At 32.2% G+C, this 25,503-nt stretch overlaps 3 protein-coding genes across 5 annotated transcripts; 1 reads left to right on the forward strand and 2 right to left on the reverse strand.

Annotated features, from left to right (window-relative positions):
* The first annotated feature begins 595 nt into the window (after nucleotides 1-595).
* On the forward strand, nucleotides 596-5,966 carry LOC137838174 (putative pectinesterase 53). Its single transcript, XM_068647423.1, has 5 exons — nucleotides 596-1,454; nucleotides 1,856-2,045; nucleotides 2,135-2,341; nucleotides 2,970-3,205; nucleotides 5,721-5,966. Exons 1-5 carry the CDS (start codon nucleotides 1,090-1,092, stop codon nucleotides 5,866-5,868), a joined length of 1,146 nt encoding a protein of 381 aa, XP_068503524.1. The 5' UTR covers nucleotides 596-1,089; the 3' UTR covers nucleotides 5,869-5,966.
* Nucleotides 5,967-8,493: 2,527 nt separating this feature from the next.
* LOC137838175 (protein IQ-domain 26) lies at nucleotides 8,494-10,954 on the reverse strand. Of its 3 annotated transcripts, none has more exons than XM_068647424.2 (4): nucleotides 10,636-10,954; nucleotides 9,988-10,422; nucleotides 9,559-9,768; nucleotides 8,494-9,461 (listed from the first exon to the last, which is right to left on the reverse strand). In XM_068647424.2, exons 1-4 carry the CDS (start codon nucleotides 10,660-10,662, stop codon nucleotides 8,763-8,765), a joined length of 1,371 nt encoding a protein of 456 aa, XP_068503525.1. In that variant the 5' UTR covers nucleotides 10,663-10,954; the 3' UTR covers nucleotides 8,494-8,762. The 3 variants fall into 3 exon arrangements, with proteins under 3 accessions (XP_068503525.1, XP_090157998.1, XP_068503527.1); XM_090301872.1 differs by having other exon boundaries at nucleotides 10,766-10,784; XM_068647426.2 differs by having other exon boundaries at nucleotides 10,544-10,742.
* Nucleotides 10,955-22,628: 11,674 nt separating this feature from the next.
* LOC137838177 (protein DETOXIFICATION 51) lies at nucleotides 22,629-24,651 on the reverse strand. The gene has a single exon (XM_068647427.2). It carries the CDS (start codon nucleotides 24,301-24,303, stop codon nucleotides 22,801-22,803), a length of 1,503 nt encoding a protein of 500 aa, XP_068503528.2. The 5' UTR covers nucleotides 24,304-24,651; the 3' UTR covers nucleotides 22,629-22,800.
* Nucleotides 24,652-25,503: the final 852 nt, after the last annotated feature.

Raw genomic sequence — 25,503 nt, forward strand, 5'->3', positions numbered from 1 at the left:
TCTCTTACCTACAACTTTTTTATAGACACTTACATAATATCTTAAAGCAAGAGAAAAGCACTGAAGGGTGAACCATTAACAGTGATCAATCACACAACAAAAGCATAAAAAAGGTAACAAGAGGGGAAGATTAGAACCAAATTAATTTTTTTCCTGGTGCATTTCTTTCACATCGCAAAGAGTTATGACTTTGGCCTCACCAATGTTGCTTTAGCACAGTGCACAGTCCTTTATTGGTGCCCACAGAGTTTCTCTGATTCACCAACCACATGGAATTTACATCTTAGAAAATCTGAACCATTACCAAGTGCTAAAATAACACTAATCAGCTAAAAAACAACAAGAAGAATCTAAGTACATTAACCAATGTCCAAACTCAGCATGCACAACCCCAAAAGTTTGCCTAAATTTGTTTATTTTTTCACATGAAATTCTATTTAATGCACATGACTACAACTCAACCTATTATATTATCTGAATAAGAATAATTGGAGGATCATGCACAAACAGAAATAGACTCACGGGCAACACCAAACAAACAACAACAACAAATGGAAGATGACTATTAATTAATGACCAAATATTTCCATGAGACAATGTTGTTTATACGCAGAAAGTGCAACCTGTCTTGTGGTTCTCATTGTCTCTCTCTCTTTCTCTTTTCTACATGGTTATCTGTAGAAGAACCACCCGTGACCTCTTCTTCTCTGTCTTTTTTTTCACTTTACACCTAAACTTTTCATTTTCTGAGTAATCATATTCTAAATACAAAATATTGATTAATTTATCTCCCTTAAGAAACTTGTGACAGATTTCTAGTTTTCTAGACTAGGCCTTCATAAGGGTAACCAACTAAACCAGTTTTAAGTCAAATGCCAGAACTAATGTGTTACTTTACACCTAAACCAAGGGCCATAACTAGTATATAAGCCATGGCAACAACCACTTTCTTGGCCACTTCAAATTCCAAATACCATTCCCCCTTAGTGTTGTATTATTCTCACTAACATAATTTTTTTCTCTATTTGTCACATCAACAATCATTTTTCAATTTTGTTTTTCTTCTGGCTCTCTGTTGTATCTGCTACAATGTCAAACTTGAATTACATGTTCATCTTGTTAGCAGTTCTTCTTCTTTTTCTGCAAAATTCTAGTAGAGTTCATTGTCATACCAAGGGACTTAGACCAAGGCGTTCTGAGGGTAAAGGGTTATCGACCAACATGACTAGAGTGCAATATTCTGAAGAGCAATTCATGAAATGGGTGAACTTTGTTGGTTCCCTCAAACACTCAGTTTTTAAGGCAGTGAAAAATAAGCTTGTGGCTTCCTACACTTTGCATGTTGATAAGGATCCCAGTGTTGGAGATTTTACCTCAATTCAAGAAGCCATTGATTCCCTTCCATTCATCAATCTTGTGAGAGTGGTCATAAAAGTCCATGCAGGTGTCTACACGTGAGTAATAGCACTTCATTTTCTTGTACTTCAATCAAATTCTGCCACATTCTGGTCCTTTTGCTCTGTGCCCTTTCCAAATTGTGGTTTGTTCATATAAGACGTGGATTTTGTTGTTTGTCTGCATTCAAGATTGCATTGTTTTATTTCTGTTTTTTATTTTATTCAGTTCTCACAACTTTTGTTTCTTCCAATGTCCTTTTCCTTCTCATTCTACCATTTAAAATCCCAGAGAAGCTTTTGTCTGAAGAAGCTTTTGCAACCTTTTAGTTCTGTCCTTGAACCTTCATCTTCGTGTCACGTTATGCAAATTTTCTTCTATGCTTAATATTGTAATGGATTGTGAAAAGTGTTTGAATGAAATTGCATCTGATTTCCTCATTCCATGTGTGTATCTCCAGAGAGAAAGTGAACATTCCTGCTTTCAAATCCTACATAACAATAGAGGGAGATGGTGCAGAAGAAACCATTGTTAAATGGAGTGACACTGCTCAAACACCTGGTTCAAATGGGAGGCCACTAGGAACCTATGGTTCAGCAACTTTTGCAGTGAATTCACCTTATTTCATTGCCAAGAACATCACATTCCAAGTAAGAAACACACTCTCCCTCTATTTCTATCCTAATTTACTGTGTGCCTTTGTCTTTTACAAGCATAATAATATATATTGTGAATGCAGAACACAACTCCTGTTCCTGCTCCAGGAGCAATTGGAAAGCAAGCAGTGGCATTAAGGATTTCAGCAGACACAGCAGCATTCGTAGGCTGCAAATTCTTGGGAGCACAAGACACACTCTATGATCATGTGGGCAGACATTACTATAAGGATTGTTACATTGAAGGCTCTGTTGATTTCATATTCGGCAACTCTCTCTCACTATTTGAGGTTAGATTTTCTTGTTCTCCATCCCACGTCGACTAGAGATTAGAATATTTTATAGAATATGAGTAGGTGCACGTCTCATCTTATGAGTCGGTTTTATGAGATTGAATTAGGCTTAAAATTCACTTCTTAATATGGTATCAAAGTCATTTTGAAACTATTCAAACGATTGTTTGTCGATTTTATGAGATTGAGTTAAGCTTAAAATCCACTTTTTAATATTTATTTCCATAATAATTACTACCTCTAATCTGCAACCATTGCCTTAATTTAATCCAAAACCTTGAAATATCAGTCTTCAATTAAGAGAAAGCAATTATAACACAAACCAATCAATTTAGACATTGGTAATGGTCACATGTCTTGAAACATGTAATAATTTCTTCACACCAGAATAACCTGACCAAATCTGTATCTGAAGCATTTATTATTCAGCAAATTTGAGCAATACTTACTTACAATTTATTGTAAGCATAAAAAATTTCAACTACTTTCTTCTATCCATGTACCATTAGGTTGTTTTCTAATTTATCAAGTTAAAACAATATAAGTGATCAATTGTTGAAACAAACATAGTTTGTTACAGAGAATCTGATAATTTTGTCTGTGACACTATACTATATATATATAGGGATGTCACGTGCATGCAATAGCACAGAATACAGGGGCAGTAACAGCTCAAGGAAGGAGCAGTATGTTGGAGGACACAGGGTTCTCATTTGTGAACTGTAAGGTCACGGGATCAGGGGCACTATACCTTGGAAGGGCATGGGGACCCTTTTCTCGCGTGGTCTTTGCTTACACATATATGGACAACATCATCATTCCCAAAGGCTGGTATAACTGGGGTGACCCTAACCGTGAAATGTATGTTACTCTTTCTTTTTTCTTCACAAATTCATCCATCTGCACTGTATACATAAATTATATTTAAATTACAAGTATCGATATGTTGACAATCCTGTACCAGATTATAACCGAAAAGAGAAATGATTTTTTTTTTTCTGAAAGATGGTGAGGAAATGAATCAATTTTCACACTTATAAATTGGTTTTCCTTTTGCTGAGATGTGGATTCCATGTGAAGAAATGAATCAATTTTCATACTTGTAAATTGGTGTTTTAGTAGACAAAAGTAACATTTTCCTTAAATTTTTATTTACTACTTCTAATTGGTTAAGCCTTTACCCATAATTCCTATGTTTCTCATGCAAATTCCATTAGTAATACTACCAATGAAGTTGTCTACCACTATCTGCTCACTCCATTTCATCTTATTATAGTATTATTATGTGTTGGCTATTTAGTAGTACTGATTTCACTAAAAATTTACATTACTTCAGGATTTTAGAATAACATGGTATTACAAAATTAATAGATCAATACAGCATCAGAATCTAAAATGAGAATTTACTTTCATTAATGACATTCTGTAGTAATTTACAAATAGAGAAATTATGTGACATCTTTGGAAATTTAAGGTTTTAGATAATATCAGTAACAAACTCCCTCTCCCTCTGTCTTTTTTTTGTGTCTAAACTATTTAATTTTTAGCTCAAAACATAATTCTCTTTAAACTTTTCTGGATACCATAACAGCTCTGACAAATATATAGTTTTTAAACATGTACAAATTTTAGATGGAAGTGAAAATAAAACCTTATTTTACTCCTCCGATTCTTTTCTCTCTTCTTGAAAGTGATCATTCCTACAAGTCAACGAAATTGCAAGGCCAAAAGGTCATTTTTTCAGTTTATCTGTCATGAACTCTTGGCACCATGTTAAGACCATTTGACCTCACAACACACATAGTGTCATCTCTCTGATGGAAAGGGAAATGCATTGCTCTTTATAAAATACCACCAAAAATGATGTTTGAAACCCCATTAAGTGGATTGAAGAAACACAATATGTAATAGTTGACACATGTCTGTTTTTTAAGCATTTATTGTTGAAGATTCAATCTTTACACTTATCATAAAATAGTTTCTGTCAAAAAATTAACCCATTAAATGAAACTTAACATTTTGAAGAACTAAATAATCTTTTTTGAGAAAGAAAAAGTCTCCTCCAATCTATTTCAACACATCAATAATTTGTTAAAAAATTAATTTAGAAGGTAAAGTTTTATCTATTTATATACTGTAAGTTTAACTTCTAATCATATAGGATCTTCTAGACTTCAATCTCATGAGAACCTTTACATAAATGGGTCGGTGCCACTCACTCTCTTACTGCACAGTATGTGTGTGAAGTTTCTTTTGTCATCTTCCTCTTTATCTGTTCTTCCCACTTGACAAGTCACAACCACCCTTCTTCAGCCATTCAAACTGCCCTTTTGCTTAAATGACAAAAACTACACTCTATCCACTCTATCATCAACATAACTAAACCTGTCTCCATCAAACCATTAAGAAATATGAATGAGTCTATTCTCATGACACAACAAAGGAATAATATTGGTACCTTTTCCATCTAGTGTGAGGTCAAGAAACATAGGCCTAGCTAGCCATACACATATCATTTTCCATTTCCCCTACCTGTATATATATATATATATATATCCATCCACTGGTGCAAGTCTACGTGTTAACATATGAACCCTCTAACAAAAAGTTATATTAAAAACAAAGTAGGAACTTTCTGAAGAATAGAAATTGGTAGTTCTTTGGAGGGAAAGTGGTAAGTAAATACTATATACTAAATTATGAGGATTCTAACCACCGAATTTTATGTCTGTATCTGCAATATAGATAAGGTATAGCAGCATGCACTAAGTGTCTGAAAAGCCACCTAATCCAATACCTTAAACATATTATTCTATTAAATCTTACTTGGTATACAGCTATATACATATTGGCATGCGCATGTGGGTGGCTTCATTGTTTGCTGAGAAACTACTACATGTATTTATAATATTACATTTTACTCTCAATCTTTTAGAAATTGTGTTTTATGAGATTCGGACACTCTTCTTCTTAAATGGTGTGTCCTCTTTTTCTTAAATGGCGTGTCCGTGTTGGACACATGTATCGGACACCGACACTCGGAGAACACATATCGGTGAAGTGTCCAATTCAAAAAATATTTATTGGATTTCTGACAATTCTAACATGATTCTAACATAATTTTAAAAAAGAGAAATAGATTAATTTTCTAAAAATTCAAATTTGTGTCTATGTGTTCTACATTTTAGAAATTGTATGTATTTTTATGTCCGTATTCAGTGTCTAGTGTCTGTGTTAGATGGGTGTTGAATTCTATACTAATTATCACAAACATGCATCATATGAAATGTTTTATATTAGCAATAGATATGCATAGAATTAATCTGCAATTTAATTTGTTCTGATGTTGATGATATTGTATTGGGTGCACCACCAGGACTGTTTTCTATGGGCAGTACAAGTGCACAGGAGCAGGTGCAAGTTTTGCAGGGAGAGTAGCATGGTCAAGAGAACTCACTGATGAAGAAGCTATACCTTTTCTTTCACTTGGTTTTGTTGATGGAACTGAATGGATCCAATTGTAGTTTAACTAATACACAGTTTCTACTTATAGTTTGAATTCCTCTGATGAAAACATTTGATGTATAAATTATATATCACAGGTCCATATTTTGATAGTGCAGTCCTCATTTTTGTTCCCTGAATTACTTCTATACTAATTTTAACTCCTAATCAATCAATTTTATCTTGCAGAAAGTTAATCCAAACAATTTGTTAACAATCTCACTCTGTTTTTGCAACAACCCACATTAACTTAAATGGCAATCATGTCACTTAATTTTTTAAAAGATTAAATATGTTTCCAATATACCTGTATTTTCACACAAACAAAATTGTTTACACCGTGTAAGAAAACTATTAACATAAGTTATGGAGAGTTATGAATTTTTAAGATTAGAATATTAAAATATTTCATGTTTTCTATTTCCTATTGTTTACATATTTGGATTGTATATTTTGAAATACAATTTTTGTATTTTGAATTGTATAATTCCACAGAAAAAAAAATTATAAATTTTAACTTTTAGATTCTATCATTCAAAAAAATTCTGAATTCATATTTTTGAAATTAAAAAATATATTAAGAGATAATTTTGATATTTTTCTAAAGTATGGGGTGCAGCAAGAAACAAACGGTGCAGCAGGAAGAAATCGCCTTTTCAGTATATCACCATACGTAATGTTTGGGCCTTCTTCTGTTTGTATCTCTCTTCTTCTTTTTTGCTTTGTTCCATGGACAAAAACAATGAGAAGAGACTCTTTCTTCCTACACCTCCATACCTTCTTGTGCCACCCCATACTAAATATGAAAATACCATTTTATCTTTTTTTTCATATTTAGAAAAGACTTCTAGATTATGTAATCCGGAAGCTAATAACACATCTGAAAAAAAAGTTTCCGGATTACATAATCCAGAAGCTAATCTTATGTATAGAAAAGACTTCCGGATTATGTAATCCGGAAGCTAATCACAAAAGACTTCCGGATTACATAATCCGGAAGCCAATTCTGAATCTAGAAAAAGACTTCTAGATTATGTAATCCGGAATATTGAAAAGGGTATTTTTGGAATATAAAAAATTTATGAGGGTGGCACAAGAAGGTATGGAGGGGCAGGAAGAAGCAGTCATGAGAAGAACGTACTTAAGCCAATGCGTTTCCCACTCTTTATAGTGGGAATATATATATATATATATATATATATATATATAATAGTAATAATAAATATGGGAAAGGCCAATAAATACAAAGTGTAGACTAGTTTCAACTGTTTTAAAAATATAGCAGTTACCTTAATTAAATCCATTAGAAAGTTATTGAGAAGAATAATTATTTTCTAAAAAATAAACTTTCTCAAACAAATTTCAAATCTGTGTAAATAAATACATCTAAATTTGACAGTCTGTAAACTCACACTTTATGAACCAATTAGACATGAACTGTCCTACATGTTCTTAATCAATACATCAATTTTTTTTGCTACAAAACAGTTAACTTTGCATCATAATCAAGTTTAATTAGACCCTTAGCTACAACCTACTTTATACTGTTAATGAATAGAAGTTAGAACACATTGCAGAGTAATTAAATTTGCTTAGACCCTTAGACCAAGTATAGAGAAATTAAGTTACTTTTAAGAGGTTAAAAGAGATCAAATCAACATACAAACAGTAACACAAGCTTTGAAAAATGCCAAAGGGTTAGGTATCAATAACAAGAAGCAGTAAAAAATACATAGCTACTCCTTCTTCTACCATTCCCATTCAAAATTCAAAAACAAATTGAAAACTGTTCATATCAGTAAAAGTTTCTGATGACAAAACATGCATGAGTCAGAAGTCAAGTGTCCTTTGACATTAAATAATCCTTGAATGAAATCCCCTATCAATATTTTTTTTTTTTTTGGTTAATTGAAATCTCCAATCATTAGTTGATAATTTTGGGTGACTCCAATGGTTAGAACACAATCAATGTAGCTTGGCTTTAAGTCATTCATGCTGTCAATGATTTGACAGAAAATATTTCTTGATAATCCAAAAAGTCTCACATAGCATGATGTTGCTTCACTTTTTGAGGAATGTTAGTACACTTCTTTCTTTATACATTTCATATATGAATAATTTATGTTAGCACATTTCACATAAGAATGATTATATTTTTCACTCTTTTTCTTTTACAGAAATTGTTGTAAAAGAAGAGTGCGAATAACATCACTCCTCTTGCATAATCAACTTTATCAGGCTTAACTGCATGTGTATAAAAAGAAGTAATAAACCTTTAGCTCAATCATCTCAAACGAATAGGAAAAGAAACAAAGCATTTTCTGTTTGCATATTGTTGGACTGAGTACATTTGAACCATGTTGTGACCTCTCTTATAAAATCTTTATCAATCAGATACAGTCTAGTTTGAGTTGTTTTTTATAGGATTTCTAGAGTTCGAAGTGAAGACAACCATACAGTAGTCTGAATTGTTTTTTATGTGGAGACAATCAAATATAGTTTTAGTTATTTTTTATGATTTTGTAGGAAAAGTAAATCTTTAGAAATGGTTTATCAAGAGTCTGAATGGTTGTTGAGGTTTCATTATCAACACCAAAACAAAGTCTAAAAAAATGAGAAGAAAAGAGAAAAAGCATGCAAGGAGATTACACTGTAGGCAAGTAAAGATTCTTGCATTTGATTAGACTATAGAGAGGATATATGAAAATTCCATGACCAAACTTTTCATAAAACAATGAGAGGCTTCTCTCTCTCTCTCTTTGCCTTCTATTTTGTCTTCACATTCCCACACTCACCACCTATGTATCTGCAAATTACCAAACTGGGGGCAGAAATATAGAGTTTATTAACAGTTTTAACACTGTAAAAAACAAAGAGAGCTTGATATATATGTCCTAATAATAAGTTCAGCATGTCACCACCCTCTCTGGTGGAAATAGTTTCTGTCTGCCACCCTAACAGATTCTGTGGATTTCTGAAGCTTTCCCATCACAGCATTCTTGAAATTAATGACTTCTTGAGCCTTTGAGCAAGACCTCTGCATTCTAACACCACTCAAGCTACTCCTAGACTCCATCATTTCATTGAGGGAGAGCCTTTTCCTTGGACTTGGTTCTGGTCTTTGCTTTGGAGCACTATGAGACCTCAACTTGGCCTTAAAAGACTGAGTACTAGCCATGTAGTTTGGAAATTTCCCATATTGTCTTAGGAACAAGTTATCATTTGTCATAGGTGCAACTGAGCCACAACTACAAGGATTTGTGAAGCGTGGAGTGCTTTGTGCTGTAGAGAACCGACATTCTTCTCCTGTTAACCCCCATTCAGAATCCTGAAAATTCCTTTGGTCTGCTATGGACCAACGTGTAGGGGTAACTCTATATGAAATTGGGAAGATGGGAGAGGAAAGTGCCTGAAGTGATGGCTCATCACCAAAATCTGATATTGTCCTTCTTGACCTTCTTGACCTTGACTTAGGCCTGAAAGTGTCCACTTCCACTGTTTTGGGGCTCCCATCAACACTGTTGTTGATGTTAACTGTAGCATCAAAAGAAGATGATGCTTTTCTAATGTGGATTGGAACTGCATAATCACTCCTAGTATCATCAAACCTCTCCTGATAAAATTTCAACACAAGAGCAAGCTTAATATAACCATTCATTTTGCATAATATGATCAGAAATGTAGCCAGAATATGAGATCTGTGCCAATACCATGGATCTTCTTGCTCTATGTTGAGATCTAAATGCTTCATTCTTAGTACTCATGAGCCTGCGAGATTGGTGGGACCTTAGTGTAGCTTGAGCTCTAACAAGAGCCTGCATACTATGCAGGGTTGCTGTTGCTTGCTTCCTCACTAAATACCCTCTGACAAGTGCCTGCAACTTCACCAATCCTTTTAATGCCCTCAATGCCTTCCTTGCCTGTTCAAAACACATGTCAATTTTTAAATTCCACCTCCACAGTGCACCAAAAACAAACAGAGAACAGCATTCTAAATCAAATAGACCCCATACTAATGAAGCCAAAAGCCTATAACTTTTTGACATAAATAAGTAAAGGTATGTGATGGCAGATAATTGATATTGTTCCATAGTGATTACTAACATGAAAATCTTTATAAAAAAAATGTACTAACTCACCAGATATCCTCTAAACACAGCTTGAATCTTGATAGCAGCCCATATCTCAGGTCCAACACCAAACATGGTGCCACCCCTTCCTTGGCTTGTGAGTCTAACAACTGCTACAGCAGCCTGTGCTGCAGCCACAGCAGCATCCGCCGCAGCTGCAGTGACGGCAGCAACTGCAATGGCATGCTTGTTGTTGTCCTTCTCTGTGTAGAATGATTGTAACCAAGCTGCCTCAGCTTGAGAAATGTTGGGAGGTATAGTCCCTGGATTATGGCACAAAGCTCTTGAATTACTAGTACTCTCAGAACAACCTGATTCAGTGCTCTTGGCCTCTCCACCCTTTGAGTTTTTCTTCTTCTCTTTCTCTCTTGTAATCCCAAACAAACTCTTCATCCACCTTGTGGCTCTCCCCATTGCTGGCCTCAATGCAAGAAACAGTGCAACCTACAACAAATATGGTGAAATTTGGTGGTTAAAGTAAGCATTCTTTAAGACCCTCCAAAAATAACAAGAAAGAGATAAGAAAAAGAAAAGTGTGTGATGTGAATGTGAATGAGGCATTTACTTGCTATGTTACTATGTGATTTTATTTGGAAGGAGACAAAACAAAAGAAATGAAATGAAAGCAAAGGAAAACTCTGTTTAAATCTGCGTTACATGACAAAAACTTTGTCCATGGAACATGCAAGGAGGGAACAAAGAAACTGCAACAAATTTAATAAACAAAACTTAGTAGGTTGGTTTCATTCATATAAATCATACATATTATAAAGTAAGAAAATGTTACAGCTATAACAGTAGGACTTTGAAAAAGAAGGAATAATAAAACTCTGTTATTTGATTTTGATTAATCAATTATGAAGCAAAGAAGGAGTAAGTAATAGTGGCTTCCTGAAAAGAGAAAAAGAAGTGAAAAAGTTGAGAAGGGAAAAAGCACTTATAAAGTAAAAATGGTGTACTTCTCCAAACTCAGAAGAAAGAAAAAGAAAAAGTTAACACAAATTAATAGTCCAACAGTGAAAAGCTCTAAGGCCATCTGTCTCCCACCCATTTACCTTTGTGGAGCGACGTGTCCTACAAACTGAGGGTCCTAACCCTAACATACATGTCTCACATATTTGTGAGCCATTCCTATTTTATTCCAGCATCTCTATAACATATCAACTTCTATGTTTCTTTTATTTCTAACCTATGTAAAATAGATGCTAACATGAATACAACAAGAATCCTTTTAAAATACATATAATTTTTAAAATATACAACAAGAGAATACAAGTATGTTATAATTCTTTATTAATATATTTATCTTTATTAATATATTTCGTTTTTTAAAATTATGTTTGAATTCTCATAAATCCAACAAATAGTTTTTGAATTTGACACTTCACTGATATGTGTCTTACGAGTGACGGTGTCCGATACATGTGTCTGGCACGAGAGGAGTGTCCAAGCCGCATCCGAGATATTGTCTATTTTAAAAATTTTGAACTCCGATACGGTTTTATCCTTAAAAAAGATGTCTAAGTGGATTAAAAGAGGAAAATATATTTAAATTGTCTTTGACATCGACTTATAAGTGATGAGATATATTGACCGGAACACTATATTTGTAGTGAAATTATTTTAAATTATTTTCATTTTAATTTATAAAAAAAATTCTTCGTGGTTTACAAATAGGTTTGTTCAAGTAATTTCTAGGTACTGTCACATGGTTATAAAATTTTGAAATGAACCAATTATGTTCACTCTTTCTTCCTCCCCCTTAAAAGGCATATATGTCTATATACAAATCTGGTCAAATAAATTTATTTATAATATTTACCTAAATAACATATTGTTTATAATATTTATTCAAATAAATAATATTGTCGTTAGCTTAAAAAATTGAATTATGACTTCTATGTTATTCTATTGGTGTAAAAAATATAGGTCAGATTTGATTTTCTAGAGATCAAATTCCAATTTCTTAATCTTTTAAAATGTTTGAAAAATTAAAATTAAAATAGATAATATTTTGTTGATCATATTTGAAAATTTTTTTATAATAATTTAAATAAATGGTTAAATTAATTAATATTAAGATTTTGTGAAAAAAACATAGAATTTATCAACTTTTTTTTGCCACTTCTAGTCATATGCAATCTACAAGCATTGGATTTTTTTAGATTAGGAGATAGATAATTAATTATGATAAAGAGATTATTGATAATTTTTAGGCCAAACACATGTCATTGTTGATCTCTTCTTATTTATGAAAGTATGATAACATTGTCTCACATATTTTAAATTTTTTGATGGACACTTCACTTTAGTATTTTTTTTTCATTTCTCATATCATATATTGGTTATTTCTAGGATACCAAACTTAGCATTAATTAATGTTTTCATGCTTCAGCACTAAAGCATAGACAATGAAAAAGACCCTTTTGCTTAAACAAAGTTATTTTTGTGGTGCACTAGTTGCCCATGTTACTTTTCTTCATCTTTTTTCAGTTTTCTCTTTTGGGATATCTCTTTTTACCCTTCTTTTCTACCACTTTGAAATTATAATGAGAAAATAAAAACAAAGAACATGCACAGAAACTATTTTAAAGGTTATAATAACCTAATTTAAAGGTGAAAGCTATTGAAACATTCATGCAAGTAATTCTAAAACTTGTTTTTTGGCGCTCTTGTACTTTGGTGAAAGAAGAGGATAAAAACAAAAATCTCTTGAATTGAAGAACATTGATGTTCACAATATGTAAGATCACACTCAACACAGCTACTCTTTTTGTGAGGTAAATTTTATGGGTAACTAAATCAAGAGTTTCACTTGCAACTAGCAACTTTGTTATTTTTATTATTTATATGTGGTGTTAAAACTAAAAAAGTTATTAGAGTATGTACCATCTAGGCCGAGACTCCATCGATCAGAGTAAACCTCAATTAAATACAAGATTAAGAGGAAGATTAGAGAAAAAAAATTATGTAGGATGTTAGAGGATTAATCGAGAAAATCATGCTAATACAGTCCAGAAGCAAGAAGGTTCAACTCTTCTCTATAGATAAGTTGACTCATATACACATTTATTGATCACTAATTACCCTAAATTACCTTAGACAAAAAACTGACTTGACCGTCAGATGACTTTTTGCAGGTAAGGTATCCATTTAATACGAAGATCGAAACCTCAACACAAATGACAATCGCATACAAGTGGAGAAAAATACCTTCCACACTCAAACAACAATCAAGTACATTTAAATAATTTCATACCAACCCAAACAGCAATATAATATATTTAAATAATTTTATATGTGTGTTTTTTGTATCATACTTTTTTTTATAAAAAGATAGATCTTGCAATATGAGTAACATCTTGATTTGTCATTCAATATATACCAAACTTTACTGTTTTACCAAAAAGATGATTATTTTTTTACATTATTGAAAACTTTATCATATTGTGAAACTTAGTGTACTTGTAAAATGAGTTGTCTCTCATTTGATTTGTACAATGCAATCACTTTCTGAAATAATTTAAATTTGGAAGGGGGAATCCAAGTCAAGTCAATCAGGGTTAGCCATAAAATTGGAATGTTTATAAAATGTCACACTCATATACAAAATATATTTTAACATGATTTTATCATTAATTAAAATATATGAAAAACTAATAGGACTCATTAATAAAGTGTAAAAATTATAAAAGTTTGTGAATTTTTAGTAGAGTTTGACAGTTCTGCGTTACCAGTGTAAACACTTTTATACTCTTAATCAATTAATAATAAATTTTAAAGTTATTTTTAAGATAGTAATTATAAAAATGAAAAAGAAAATATGATAGTTTCTGATTAGATAATACTGTAAACCAAATTTTATTGTTAACATTGCTTTTTTTTCTTTTTGATAAATGTTCATAAATGGAATTAAAAAAAAGTTTAAGAGAATAATATTTCTTCTTTCCTTTGATTTTTTTAAGAACCAGATCTTCAGTGAAATTATTTATATACTAAAGGGCTCTGTAAAGTTTGGGCCATAAGGAAGCCCAATAAGCAAAGAGTATCAGGCCAGACTCCTACTATTTATACTCCCTTCCTTTACTATCTATACTCACTTATTTTTCTTCACTTTAAAATAACATTCTTATCTCCTTGGACTCCTCTGCATACTACACATGCTTTTTATGCTTCCACTCCCCAAACCAAAGACTAATTAAATCAAATTTGTTTCTCTACAATTAAATTAAAATATTTTCCCAACAATGAATTATTTTAGTTGATCATATCATGGGTATAATGAATTAAAACAATATTTTTCAGAATATAAAAAGTGTTTTAAAAATTATTTTCAAGATTATTCTTATTTATTTTCACATGTCTAAAAGAAATGTGCCTTTCAAAGTTTAATTTTGTTTTAGCATTCTAAGAAGTACTCAGCAAAACATGAAAACAAATATGGATAAATGTGTCATTTTGAAATATAAGAATAAAAAAAGGTGTCGTTAGCAAAATAAAAAGAGTGTAAGGAAAGATCCTCTGGGCCTCTAACTGGAAGGCCCACACACTTACCAAATATAAAGGTGTTTATTCCTGTACCTTAAAAAAATTCTCCTTGCACCCCATTATCTTGGAAAAGACTTTTTTACCCTTTTTAAAAATAATTTCCAGATTATTCTTTCTGAATATTTCCATAACACATTTCATGAATTCCGAATTTACCATTCCAAAAGTCAAAAATGTGTTCCAAATATAATATTTCAGAATAATTTTTTTGTCTTTTAGATTTTCTATTCTAAAAATACATTTTACTTACTGAACACCTCTATTTTAGAATCATCCAAAACTGTCTAGGATAACTTAGATATTTCAAAAAATGTATACAGAAAGAAAATGTGGAGGTGTAGGAAGAAACACACCAAATATAATAGGAGGTTGACATAAAGAAGTTTTAGGTTGATAGAATAGAATGTAGAAGACCCAAAGTAAATTAAACACAAATTTCCTTAAAATTTCTCACAAATAATCCTACTTAAGAGCATTAATTTTCCTAAAAAGGTATATTCAGCTGAGCACAAATGAAGAAACTATCTTAAGCAAGGTAAATTTTGTAATCTCACTTTTCCTATTCTTACTTTCTTGTCTCACTAGTGTGCATAACATTTAATTTGAATTGGTATGAATTTTCTTTTACATTTAAGTCAAAATAAAATTTAATTAGTTTAATTATTAGATTCTTTTTACTTGAACCCACTATATAATGTAAGCAATTATATTTTGGTTTTTAATGAAATATGTTTTTAGTTTGCTTAAAAAATGTAAAGTTTAATTTTAATTTTATATGTTTTTAGCCATGGCATGAGAGTGGCTTTGGTTTGGTATAGCCTCTTGAAGTGGGAAAAAAAGAAAGGAAGAAGAAGAATTAGAATGTATGATAATTAAATCCAGTACAGTTGGAATTGCAGGGGTAAAAACATGGAAAAGAAACAGCACTCGATTTAATTGGATCTGGTCTCCTTGTTATGTTTTCTAATTAATTTTAGGATGTTTAGTGGACCTATAAAGTGTCTTTTCAATTTTTCAAATTTCAATTCAATGGGAATATGTATATGGACCATTCTACCTACCTTTTCTTTAACATGCAACTATAACTTATGAGGTTTCATACAACAAATTTATTAAATCAAAATTATTTAAAAACATCAAAATTTCATAATTACTTACACGGATTATGACTTGATATATATATATATATATATATATATATATATATATATATATAATTTTGTCTTTATATGAGTCAGAAAAGGTCTTGTCGTTAGAGTGTTGATATTCATTAATGTACATGTTTTATAAGAATTTGATATTCGGTCTTTGATCTTTTTTAAGTATTGGATTTATTTTAGGTCTTCGGTTTCTTCTAGATCATGGTCTTCGACTTTATTTGATCAAAGTGGAGGTACTTGCAAAAGGTACTTTAACACTTAAATTAGTGTTTCGTTATCATTGTTGGAGTAATAAATGTTATTAGAATGCATACTTTTGTCTTGTCTTGAAACGTATAATTATATTGGGTTTGGTTTACTAAGTTAATCTTAGTATTAGATAGGTATTTCATTCGGTGATTATGTTAGGTATGTTATTTGAGAGTACTTCTCAATTTCACGATACGTACTCGATTGTAGAGGATTCGGCCATACCATGGGGGTACTCGATAATGCATACGAACAATACACAATACACTAGATCCCCAAACTCGTAAAGTTTTTTTTTTCTCTTTTAGAGTTGGATGGTGTGCCTTGATAAGGGAGCAAAAAGATTTTATCTTGTTTGGGTGGTTTTGTTGGTGCCGAGATGTACTATGCTATTTATCCATACACGACCCCAGACGGGATGGACAAAGTTTTTGAATAATCTAGAAGCTTTTACGTTTTCACTAGCGCAAAAATGTTAATCAAATACGACTATTTTACATTTACAAATGCGGCTATAGAACCGCATTTGTAAATCAGAGAAATACAAATGCGGCTTACGAATGCGGTTTATTGAAATTTGGGATTGGTAATCTCTATGATGATAGCAAAAGAAAACGAAAGGAAAAGGCATATATATTAGCCAAATTAATTAACTCGAATAACTACAATTCATTAAATTGAATATGCATTTCAGTTTAATCAAATGGATGTTTGTCAATTTTCAATAAAGTTTGGAAATGTGATGGCAATTTATCTCCATAATTAATTCTGGCCTCTAATTAAACCTCCCATGTGTATACACATGCATTGTTGGGCACATTAATATTATACATTAATATTATTAAGACACTTCAATTAGTAAGTAGCTAGTTACTATCACCACTGCACCTTCTTAATCTAACTAAAATTAATATATTAATCATTCTATATTTTCTTCAACTATTTCAATAATATGCACATTAAAGTACTATTAAAATATAAAATTACTTAAATGTTACTAACATAAATTCCTTGGTGAATCAGTTTTAAGATCACTAGTTTATTTTATAATTAATTTTTATATTATTTTCCATCCAACTTGATTTTTTTTGTTATATTTACTACTGCTTAATTTATCGGTTTTTTTTTTTATGAAATTTAAGGTATATGGCTGGTTTATGAAATTGTTTTCATTTATCATATGCAATATGCAATTGATTAGTTAAATTAATGATAGTATAATATGTTATATTACTAGCATATAGACTCTCAAAATTGATACTAGTTAACAAAAAATTTCGTACATATCTTACACGCAAGATAGAATATTTTAAATAAATCAAGTTCACATAATTTATTATTATTAATCATGCTTCTCTTATATTTATTATTTCTATATTTGAAGATTTTTTTTGTCTAATACAAAATCACATACATCTTCAAGAGAGAGAAAAATATTTTATTTAAGTATTGCTATTCGCAATAAAAGTTATCTTTTAGAGTAATATCCAAGGCTCAAACTCAATATCACAATCAAATGACATGTTTGATTTGATGGTAAAAAAAGTATGGTGAATACCAAATCATGGTAAAATATTCACAAACACATCTATTTGATTCTTCAAAAATTCATACTGAGTTAAACTATTTTTGTAATATAAAAAGTTTAACAATGTTCCATTTGGTAGAGAGTAAAACATGTTTTCTTGAAAAAAATATAATAAATTAGAAATTAATGAAAATAGAAATTATTTTGTTGAAGCTGAATAAAGTGGAATAAATGAAAATATGAGTTTGGTTTGACATAGAAGAAAAAAAATTATAGTTTTTTTTTATCAATTGCATATTTACTTTATAATGTATTGAAAAGATAAATATACAAACCCTAAACACACACTTAAGACCACACACAAACCCTAAGCACACACTTAAGACCAAACACAAACCCTAAGCACACACTTAAGACCAACCACAAACCCTAAACACACAAACTTAAGACTAATCACAAATCCTAAACACATAAACTTAAGACCAGACACAAACCCTAAACACAAACTTAAGACCAAACACAAACAAACCCTAAACACAAACTTAAAACCAATCAATCACAAACTTAAAACCAATCAATCACAAACCCTAAACACAGACTTAAAACCAATGACAAACCCTAAACAGAGACTTAAAAGCAAACAGAAAGCCTAAACAGAAACTTAAAAGCAAACAGAAAGCCTAAACACATATGAAGTTGGTGTTGGAGGAAGTAAGGGCAATAAAAGAAGTGAAAAGGAGTGATGAAGAGAAGAGTACTTGGTACACACAATTTCAATGAAATAGGGATCTAGCCATTGTACAGGTTGTTGTTGTACTGATGAGATTTGATAGCAATGGTGTAATTAATCAGAAAAATGAAGAAAGGAAGCAGAGGGTAAGTACGGGTTAGTACTCAGTGGTCCACCTTGCTTTTTCACATGTGGTGCAGAATTTCAGGGGGATTTTACCCTTAGAAAGTGATGCCTCATTCATTCAAGACAAATCCAATACCTCACACTAACCTTTATCTGCATATTTCCTTCAAATGCATGCTACTGTAAGATCACTATCTCTTCTTCAACTTATCTTTTCAACCTCAGATCTTCAAACAATGTTTATTATGTTACTCATTCTTAACTTTGAGATCTAAAAATGCTTGTTACATTTGAATTTTCCCATTGTATATATGGATTAAAACTTGTTAATAGAGGAGCTGTCTCTTAATTAATATTCTCTTTTTTTTTTGGATAATTAGTATGTAAAAACACTAAGATTAAAATTAGGTTAGGTATTGCTACTTTATAAGATTTTTTTTAAGTTCTTCTATTCAAACTAAGAAAAATATTTCATTTTATATTTTTAATTTAATTTAAGACAAGTTACTTATTATAGTTTTCTCAGTTTTCTTCTTCAAAGCATAATAAAAATGAAAATAAAGATAAATATATATATTCTTAAAATTTAAAAATAACATATACAAAGGAACAAAATTTCTTTCAAAAAAACAATTATTATGTCGGAATAGAGGGGGTACATTTTTTTTTTCTCTTTTGGAACAATTTTTAATGTATAATAAAAATGAAAATAAGGGCATAATTGGAAAAGGTTTATGAGGTCTTAGAAATTTTAAAAAAGAACACATGAAAATAAGTTCCTCCTTTAAATGCAACTATTATATAAAAGCAGAGAAGTAATAGATCATATTAAAATTTCGTATTTAAAAAATGGATTTTGTTATAGGAAGCAATAATCAGAAAATAGTTTTATAAAAATAATATCTGGAATGTACTAGGGTTTTCAATAAATGATATTACTTGAGTTAGACAAAACTATCTCGTAGCATATAGTTTAGTACAACTACACGTTTTCTTATTACACTAATTATGTAAAGAATATAATGTCTACAGTCAAGTAATTTTCTTAAAGAAAAAACCTAAATAAATATTTGTAGCTCAATCTGTGTTTTTAATGAGTTTACTTCATGATGGTATAGCATTTTAAGTCTGATTTAATTTTATATAATTAATTTATACAAAATATATTTTACATTTATATAATGAATTTTATATTTATTTATATATTATTGTTTTTGGGGTTGGAACTTTGAACTTCTTATTGGTTAATTCCTTATGTACTTCTTGTTCTTTCACTTCTCGTTTCAGTGAATTCCGATTTTGGATGATATCTGCAAAAAGTATACTCTAACACTGGACGTATTTGATCTTTCAGAATCTGTGTTTATCATATTGTAAATCTTTTATTATTGAGTTTGATTAAGAATTTAATCTGTAATTAAGAATACATTATTTAACGCTTAACATTTAATTAAATATTAATCGTTAGACTTCTATTTGAGTGTGATGATCTTAATCAATCTACATCAAATGCTAAACTTCGACTCGATCGAACACCTCATTCAATACAATTCTAAAATGTTATTACAGTCTAATTCAGGATTTGGAGTTTAAAAATTATGATTGATATCTAGAATTTAAAAAATTTAGGGATTAGGTGAGAAAAAAAAGTTGATAGTGGGAAATAATGAGACAGAGGGCTATTTTGTTTGTTTGGGTTTGCAGAGTTTCTTATATTGGTCTGTTGAAAGCAGAGGCAACCCTTCTAATTATGGCCTCTGTTCCCTTCATTATCTTCGTCATAGGGACGCAAATGAAGCACTTCATCCTATTTATATTACGAAGTGAATTTTAAGTCTAACTCAATTCTATAAAATCGGTTCATAGTGTTGAGGTTTGCACCTACTTATATATAGCGGTCCAACAAATACTCATTAGAATAGATTTGAAATAGTTCTGATATCATATTACAAAGTGGACTTTAAGCCTAATTCAACCCCATAGAATCGATTCATAGGGTTAAAGTTTACATCCACTTATATACAATAAAAGGCTTTAATCTCTAGATGACGTCAATCTCTATTAAGGATTCAAAATTGATTTGAAATTCAGTTCTGAACCTTTCTTTCTTGTGTGCCCAAATTTGTTGAACCCTGATGCAAAGTCGTGTCTTCCTTTTTTACCTCTGAATGAATGCATGAATGATCTTCCGTAGAGTACTTGTTGAGTGGAGGTGATGGTGCAGCTGTCGCCATGCGTCCTTCTCTCTGCCAAAAGATAAGAAAAAAAGAAAGAGAGAAAACTCACTCTGCAAACTCACTCTGCAACTCCTGCAACTGCAACTGCAACAACTGCAGAACCAACACACTCTGTCACACACTCCCACCACTGCCTTTTCTCTCTCTCAATCCATTCCCTCTTCCCTTCTCCCACGTGGCAACAATCTATTTGCCTTTCCATGGACCACGCCACTCCTCTCTCATCTCCACCTTCTCTCTCTCTCCCTGTAACCCTCAACTCATCAACTTCTTTCATCTTCTCCTGCATTATACATTTCTTACAAAAACACCCCAGTTTTGACAACATTCATTACTAAATATTACAATCTCTATTTTTATAAATAGTTTTTCAAAATTAATTTAATTTAAAATTCACTTTTAATATGGTATTAGAATTTGTTATTGTATCGTTATGGGTCGAATAAGATATTACGTAGTTCAATAAAATAAGTTTTAGTATCATTGACTTATGTTTGAGGTTAGAGGACTCTAACATCATAAGTTAAACTGATGTCATGTATAAACGGATCACCTATTGATATTCATATTCAAAGACAATAACGATGTATCAGCATGAATCAATGAATTTTAAATAATCAACATTGAATAAGAAGATAACATTCATTCTTGAATTAGAACAAGAACAAGACTAGATACAAAGAGGATATGGAGAAGACATATCAGAGAGTACACAAGAAATAAGCACAAATTACATATGACTGAATATACTTATTTTTGGTTACACTGAATGTTTTAAGTTTGAGATTGTCAATACTCTTATTTAAAACATGTATAATGAAAGTTTTTTAATTTATCAAATATCTTGTTATTAAATCATATAAAATAATGTGTTGAAAATTTAAATCAATAAATAATAAAAATATTTCATAATATATAAGGAATTTACAAACTTTATTTTTTAAACTGAATTTATAAAATTAATATCAACTTTAAATAAGTATCTTCCTTTCACTTATTCAGAGTCTATATTAAATGTAAGAAAACTTTCCGTGTTTCTTAATGTTTACTGCCAAAAACTGTTTACATTGTATTTATTTTATCTTTCTATAAAGTAATTGGAAAAATGGTAAAAGTTTGATGTGAAAATATAATTATTGGGATTAATTAAAGATAATAAAAGCGGTTTAACGTAACCATCATCATAATTGTAAGAGTCAAAGTTTTCGTAGAAACAATAATCTTTCTCATGGAGAGATTGAATCCGCATTTTTTGTAGTAATTTTGAGTATATGAATACAAAATTTTCACACATGCCAAATGCATATGTAACATCTTTCTCAAATTGTTGAGATGTATTCAATCTTGTTTTCTATAAAAATATATGGTGTTCCTTATCAAAGTAGAAAAAAAAATTACAAAGTTAATTATTTATTTATCTGAAATAGAGATATTTTTTTCATGGAAATAGAAGAAATGAACCAATTATATCTTTATTCTCATTCGGTTTACTTTTCTTCTATTCGAATGATCTCTCTATACTTTTTTCGTTTGTTTGCTTTTTTATCTGTAAATTCTAGATTTAGATTATATTTCTACAAAAGGTATACTTTAACACTCAAGTAAGACTTCAGTGTTCAACACGATACTATTAGTACTAAATGATGATTACTAAATTCTTAAAATTTATATCTATTTATATAGTTATCATATACTCTTTTATTATTGGATCAAATTAAAAATTTGAATCATAATTTAAATTTATATTACCTAATATTTAATTTTTTATTTAAATATAATGATTCTGATGGTGTAATTCAACCAATACATATATTTGCTTTATTTGATAAGCTTTGAAGTTCATACTCCATATATTTGAATTTGAGAAAAAAAAATCAATTATTAAAATGTGTGCCACTGTTTGGCGTTTCTATATATTCTTTAGATATTTATATTTTATAACATTTTTTATTGTACATGGATGAGTGCTAATTAAATTTATTTGTTTAAGAAATAGGTGTTAATTTTAGTAGTAGGTAAAAGTGTTTATTTGCATTTAGGGAAAAGAAAAAGAATAAAAATAAAAATAGATATGACAGAATAATGACCATCTCATTTATCCTTAATTAAATAGTACCCACTTCCCTGGGTTAAAAAATCAGCGCTGTAAAAAATATTAATTCTATCTCACAAATTTCATCTAATAATATAAAAATTACAAAAAGAAAAGAATATTACACCGTCAATCAACATTAGTCATCATTATCAAGTGTCCACCACACCAATCAACGGTTCTTTCTGACCGTCCGATCCGTTCGAGGACTCATCAAAGGCAGTCAACAACTGGGCCCGGCAGGCCTGGTACTCCCAATCAGTGGTCCCAATCGTATACAACATCAGGCCCGCACAACAAACCTGGGCCGACAATAGGCCCAGCCAGAGCCCACAGAACCCAACCTCAAGCCAAAACGCAAGCCCAACGGCCACGGGCATCCCCACCAGATAAAAAGCGCCGAGGTTCACGTTCGCCGCCACGTTCGGCCGCGCCGTCCCGCGCACCACGCCGCACCCCACTGTCTGCGGACAGTTTCCGAGTTCGCACAGTCCCAAAATCGGTAGCGCTGCCGCCGTCAGCCGCAGAATCCCCTCGTCCAAAGTGAACATCCTCCCCCACTGCCGCCGCATCGCGGAGGCGAACACCACCGCCGAAAAACCCATCACGGCGGCGAAAAACACCGCCACCACCGCCGACATCCTGGCCCGCGGAGCTCTGTTCGCTCCGAGCTCGTTCCCCACGCGCGTTGACACGGCGAGTCCCAGAGACGAAGGAAAGACGTAGATCAACGACGTCGTTTGGATTAAAATCCCCATAGCCGCCACGCTGGCAGTGGGGTCCACAAGGAGTCCGCATAACAAGATCATGATCTCATACCACCACCACTCCAAACAAACGGACACGCAGCTCGGCGCAGCCAGCCGAAGCAGCGGCTCCCAGCCGCCGAAGCACTCTCGGCTCGGCGCGCTCCACGTGGCCAGGTGGACCCCACTTATCCACACATAGAGGAGCAACAGTCCCAGAATCGAAAAGCTGGAGGCGGCGGAGGCGGCGGCGACTCCGGCCACGCCGTGTTTCACGAGAACGAAGTTGAAGCCCACGTGCAGCACCGTTCCGGCGAGGGAAGCTAATGTGACCGGGTGGGTGACGTTCTGCGCGCGAAGGTAGACTCTGATTGGGTGGAGGAAGGAGTTGGTGACGAGGTCAGGGAGGAGAAACACAAGGTAATTCTGCGCCATTTTCGTGATGTTCATGTCTTGTCGAAGTACGAGGAAGATTTTGGACATGTTGAGCCACAAGAGTGAAATGGGGATTGAGCAAGAGATTAAGAAGACGACGCAGCGTTGGAGCGTGAGAGAGAGAAGCTTTGGCCGTTTTGCTCCGAAGGCTTGGGAGCACAGGGGTTCCATCCCCAGAGACAGTCCCGAGAGAACAGAGTAACCGGTGATGTTGGCGAAGGCTATGGCCAAAGAACCCGCCGCCAGTTCGGTGTCTCCTAGGTGTCCGAGGAACAACATAGAGACCATCGAACGCGCGTAGAAAATGAGCGCCGTCAGCGCCGTCGGAAATGCCACCTCCCACAGGGATTTGGCTTCTCTGATGAAGTCCCACATTGTGGAACGTGTGCTAAACCCTTCTGTCTGCTTCTCCGCATCATTGTACTCTGAGTTGGATTCCCACATGTTGGAAATGAAGTTGGGAAGATTGATCATAGGAAAAAGGGTGTGATGTTTGTGAACATACGATGATGACGATGAAGAGTTTGGAATGAAAGAGGTTTGTGTCTGGTGTTGTGTTGTGTGTTGAGAGAAGGGTCTGTTTTTGTGATGCAGGGAGAGATCGATGGAGAAAGAGAAAGAGAGTAATGAGTGAAGAGGATGTGAGAAGGATGGGGAAGTATAAATAGAGATTTTGATTTGGTTTCAATTCCAGTGACTCTGCTTTTTTCACTTTTAAATATTTCACTCTCTCTTCTCTTTCTTTCTCTCATTCTTCAAAATCACTTTCTTTCTGCTCCCTCTTCCCTCCATTGCTACCTATAAACTCAAGCATTCTTCATTTTTTTACACTTGTGTTAACTTTTTTTTACTTATTTAGCAATGACTATGTGTTATGAATGATACTCATTTTTCATGATATTAAAGTGAGTTGTGAGTTAGAAAGATTCTTTGTGATAAGATAAAGGAAAAAATGAAAAGAAAATGATGTGAGGTACTGAAAATGAAGATGTGAATAGTATAAAATAGTGAAAATGTGCGAGTATGTCAGTGTGGTACTGAAAGGAACAATTCCCAATAACAGAAATCTTCTGTGTCTCTGATTTTTCCTCACTGTTATGAGTCTTGATTCCGTTCATGAGGCACACTACTGCAACACTTCATTTCTAGTAATCAATTCTAAATATTTTTTAGAATTGATTAAAAAATAAATAAAGGAAAACCCATCACAAATCAGAATAAAATGTTACGGGTCAAACACTAATTAATGTTTGGTCTTGTGTTTTGTTTCAAAATGGCATGTGATCATAAGTGTTTATTAATTTAGTCGAAGAAGTAAAACACATAAAAGACAATATTTTTTTCTAGGGACAACACCACACATAAACACAATACACGTATTCCTAAAACTTTTGTCACTATATTTATGCTTTTATTGCTCCCTTTATCACACATCAAAATCAAATTAGGTTCCATGCCAAAAAATTAGAGTTCCTATAATCAAAGTAATGCAACAAAGATTGGAATTAATTCACATGTTTAATTCTGTTGACGGGTTCAATTCATTCATTTTCTTCAATCGATCTTTCTTTTTTTTTTTTAAAGTATTCGAAATGTACTTATAAAATAATCTTCGATAATCATGTGAATATTTAGTATTCAGTGTAATTAATGTTAATAATAATAACGTAACAT

Source organism: Phaseolus vulgaris, chromosome 4, assembly GCF_051622355.1.
Source record: "Phaseolus vulgaris cultivar YP4 chromosome 4, ASM5162235v1, whole genome shotgun sequence".
Classification (NCBI taxonomy): Eukaryota; Viridiplantae; Streptophyta; class Magnoliopsida; order Fabales; family Fabaceae; genus Phaseolus; species Phaseolus vulgaris.

Bases quoted from the DNA above. Each gene is read 5' to 3' on its own strand.
- LOC137838174 (XM_068647423.1), top strand. From the start codon at position 1,090: ATGTCAAACTTGAATTACATGTTCATCTTGTTAGCAGTTCTTCTTCTT. The intron at 2,342-2,969 runs GTTAGATTTTCT...ATATATATATAG, and splicing joins ACTCTCTCTCACTATTTGAG to GGATGTCACGTGCATGCAAT. The intron at 3,206-5,720 runs GTATGTTACTCT...GTGCACCACCAG, and splicing joins GGTGACCCTAACCGTGAAAT to GACTGTTTTCTATGGGCAGT.
- LOC137838177 (XM_068647427.2), bottom strand. From the start codon at position 24,303: ATGATCAATCTTCCCAACTTCATTTCCAACATGTGGGAATCCAACTCA.
- LOC137838175 (XM_068647424.2), bottom strand. From the start codon at position 10,662: ATGTTCCATGGACAAAGTTTTTGTCAT. The intron at 10,423-10,635 runs GTAACGCAGATT...TATTTGTTGTAG, and splicing joins ATGGACAAAGTTTTTGTCAT to GTTGCACTGTTTCTTGCATT. The intron at 9,462-9,558 runs GTATTGGCACAG...AAATTTTATCAG, and splicing joins ATAGAGCAAGAAGATCCATG to GAGAGGTTTGATGATACTAG.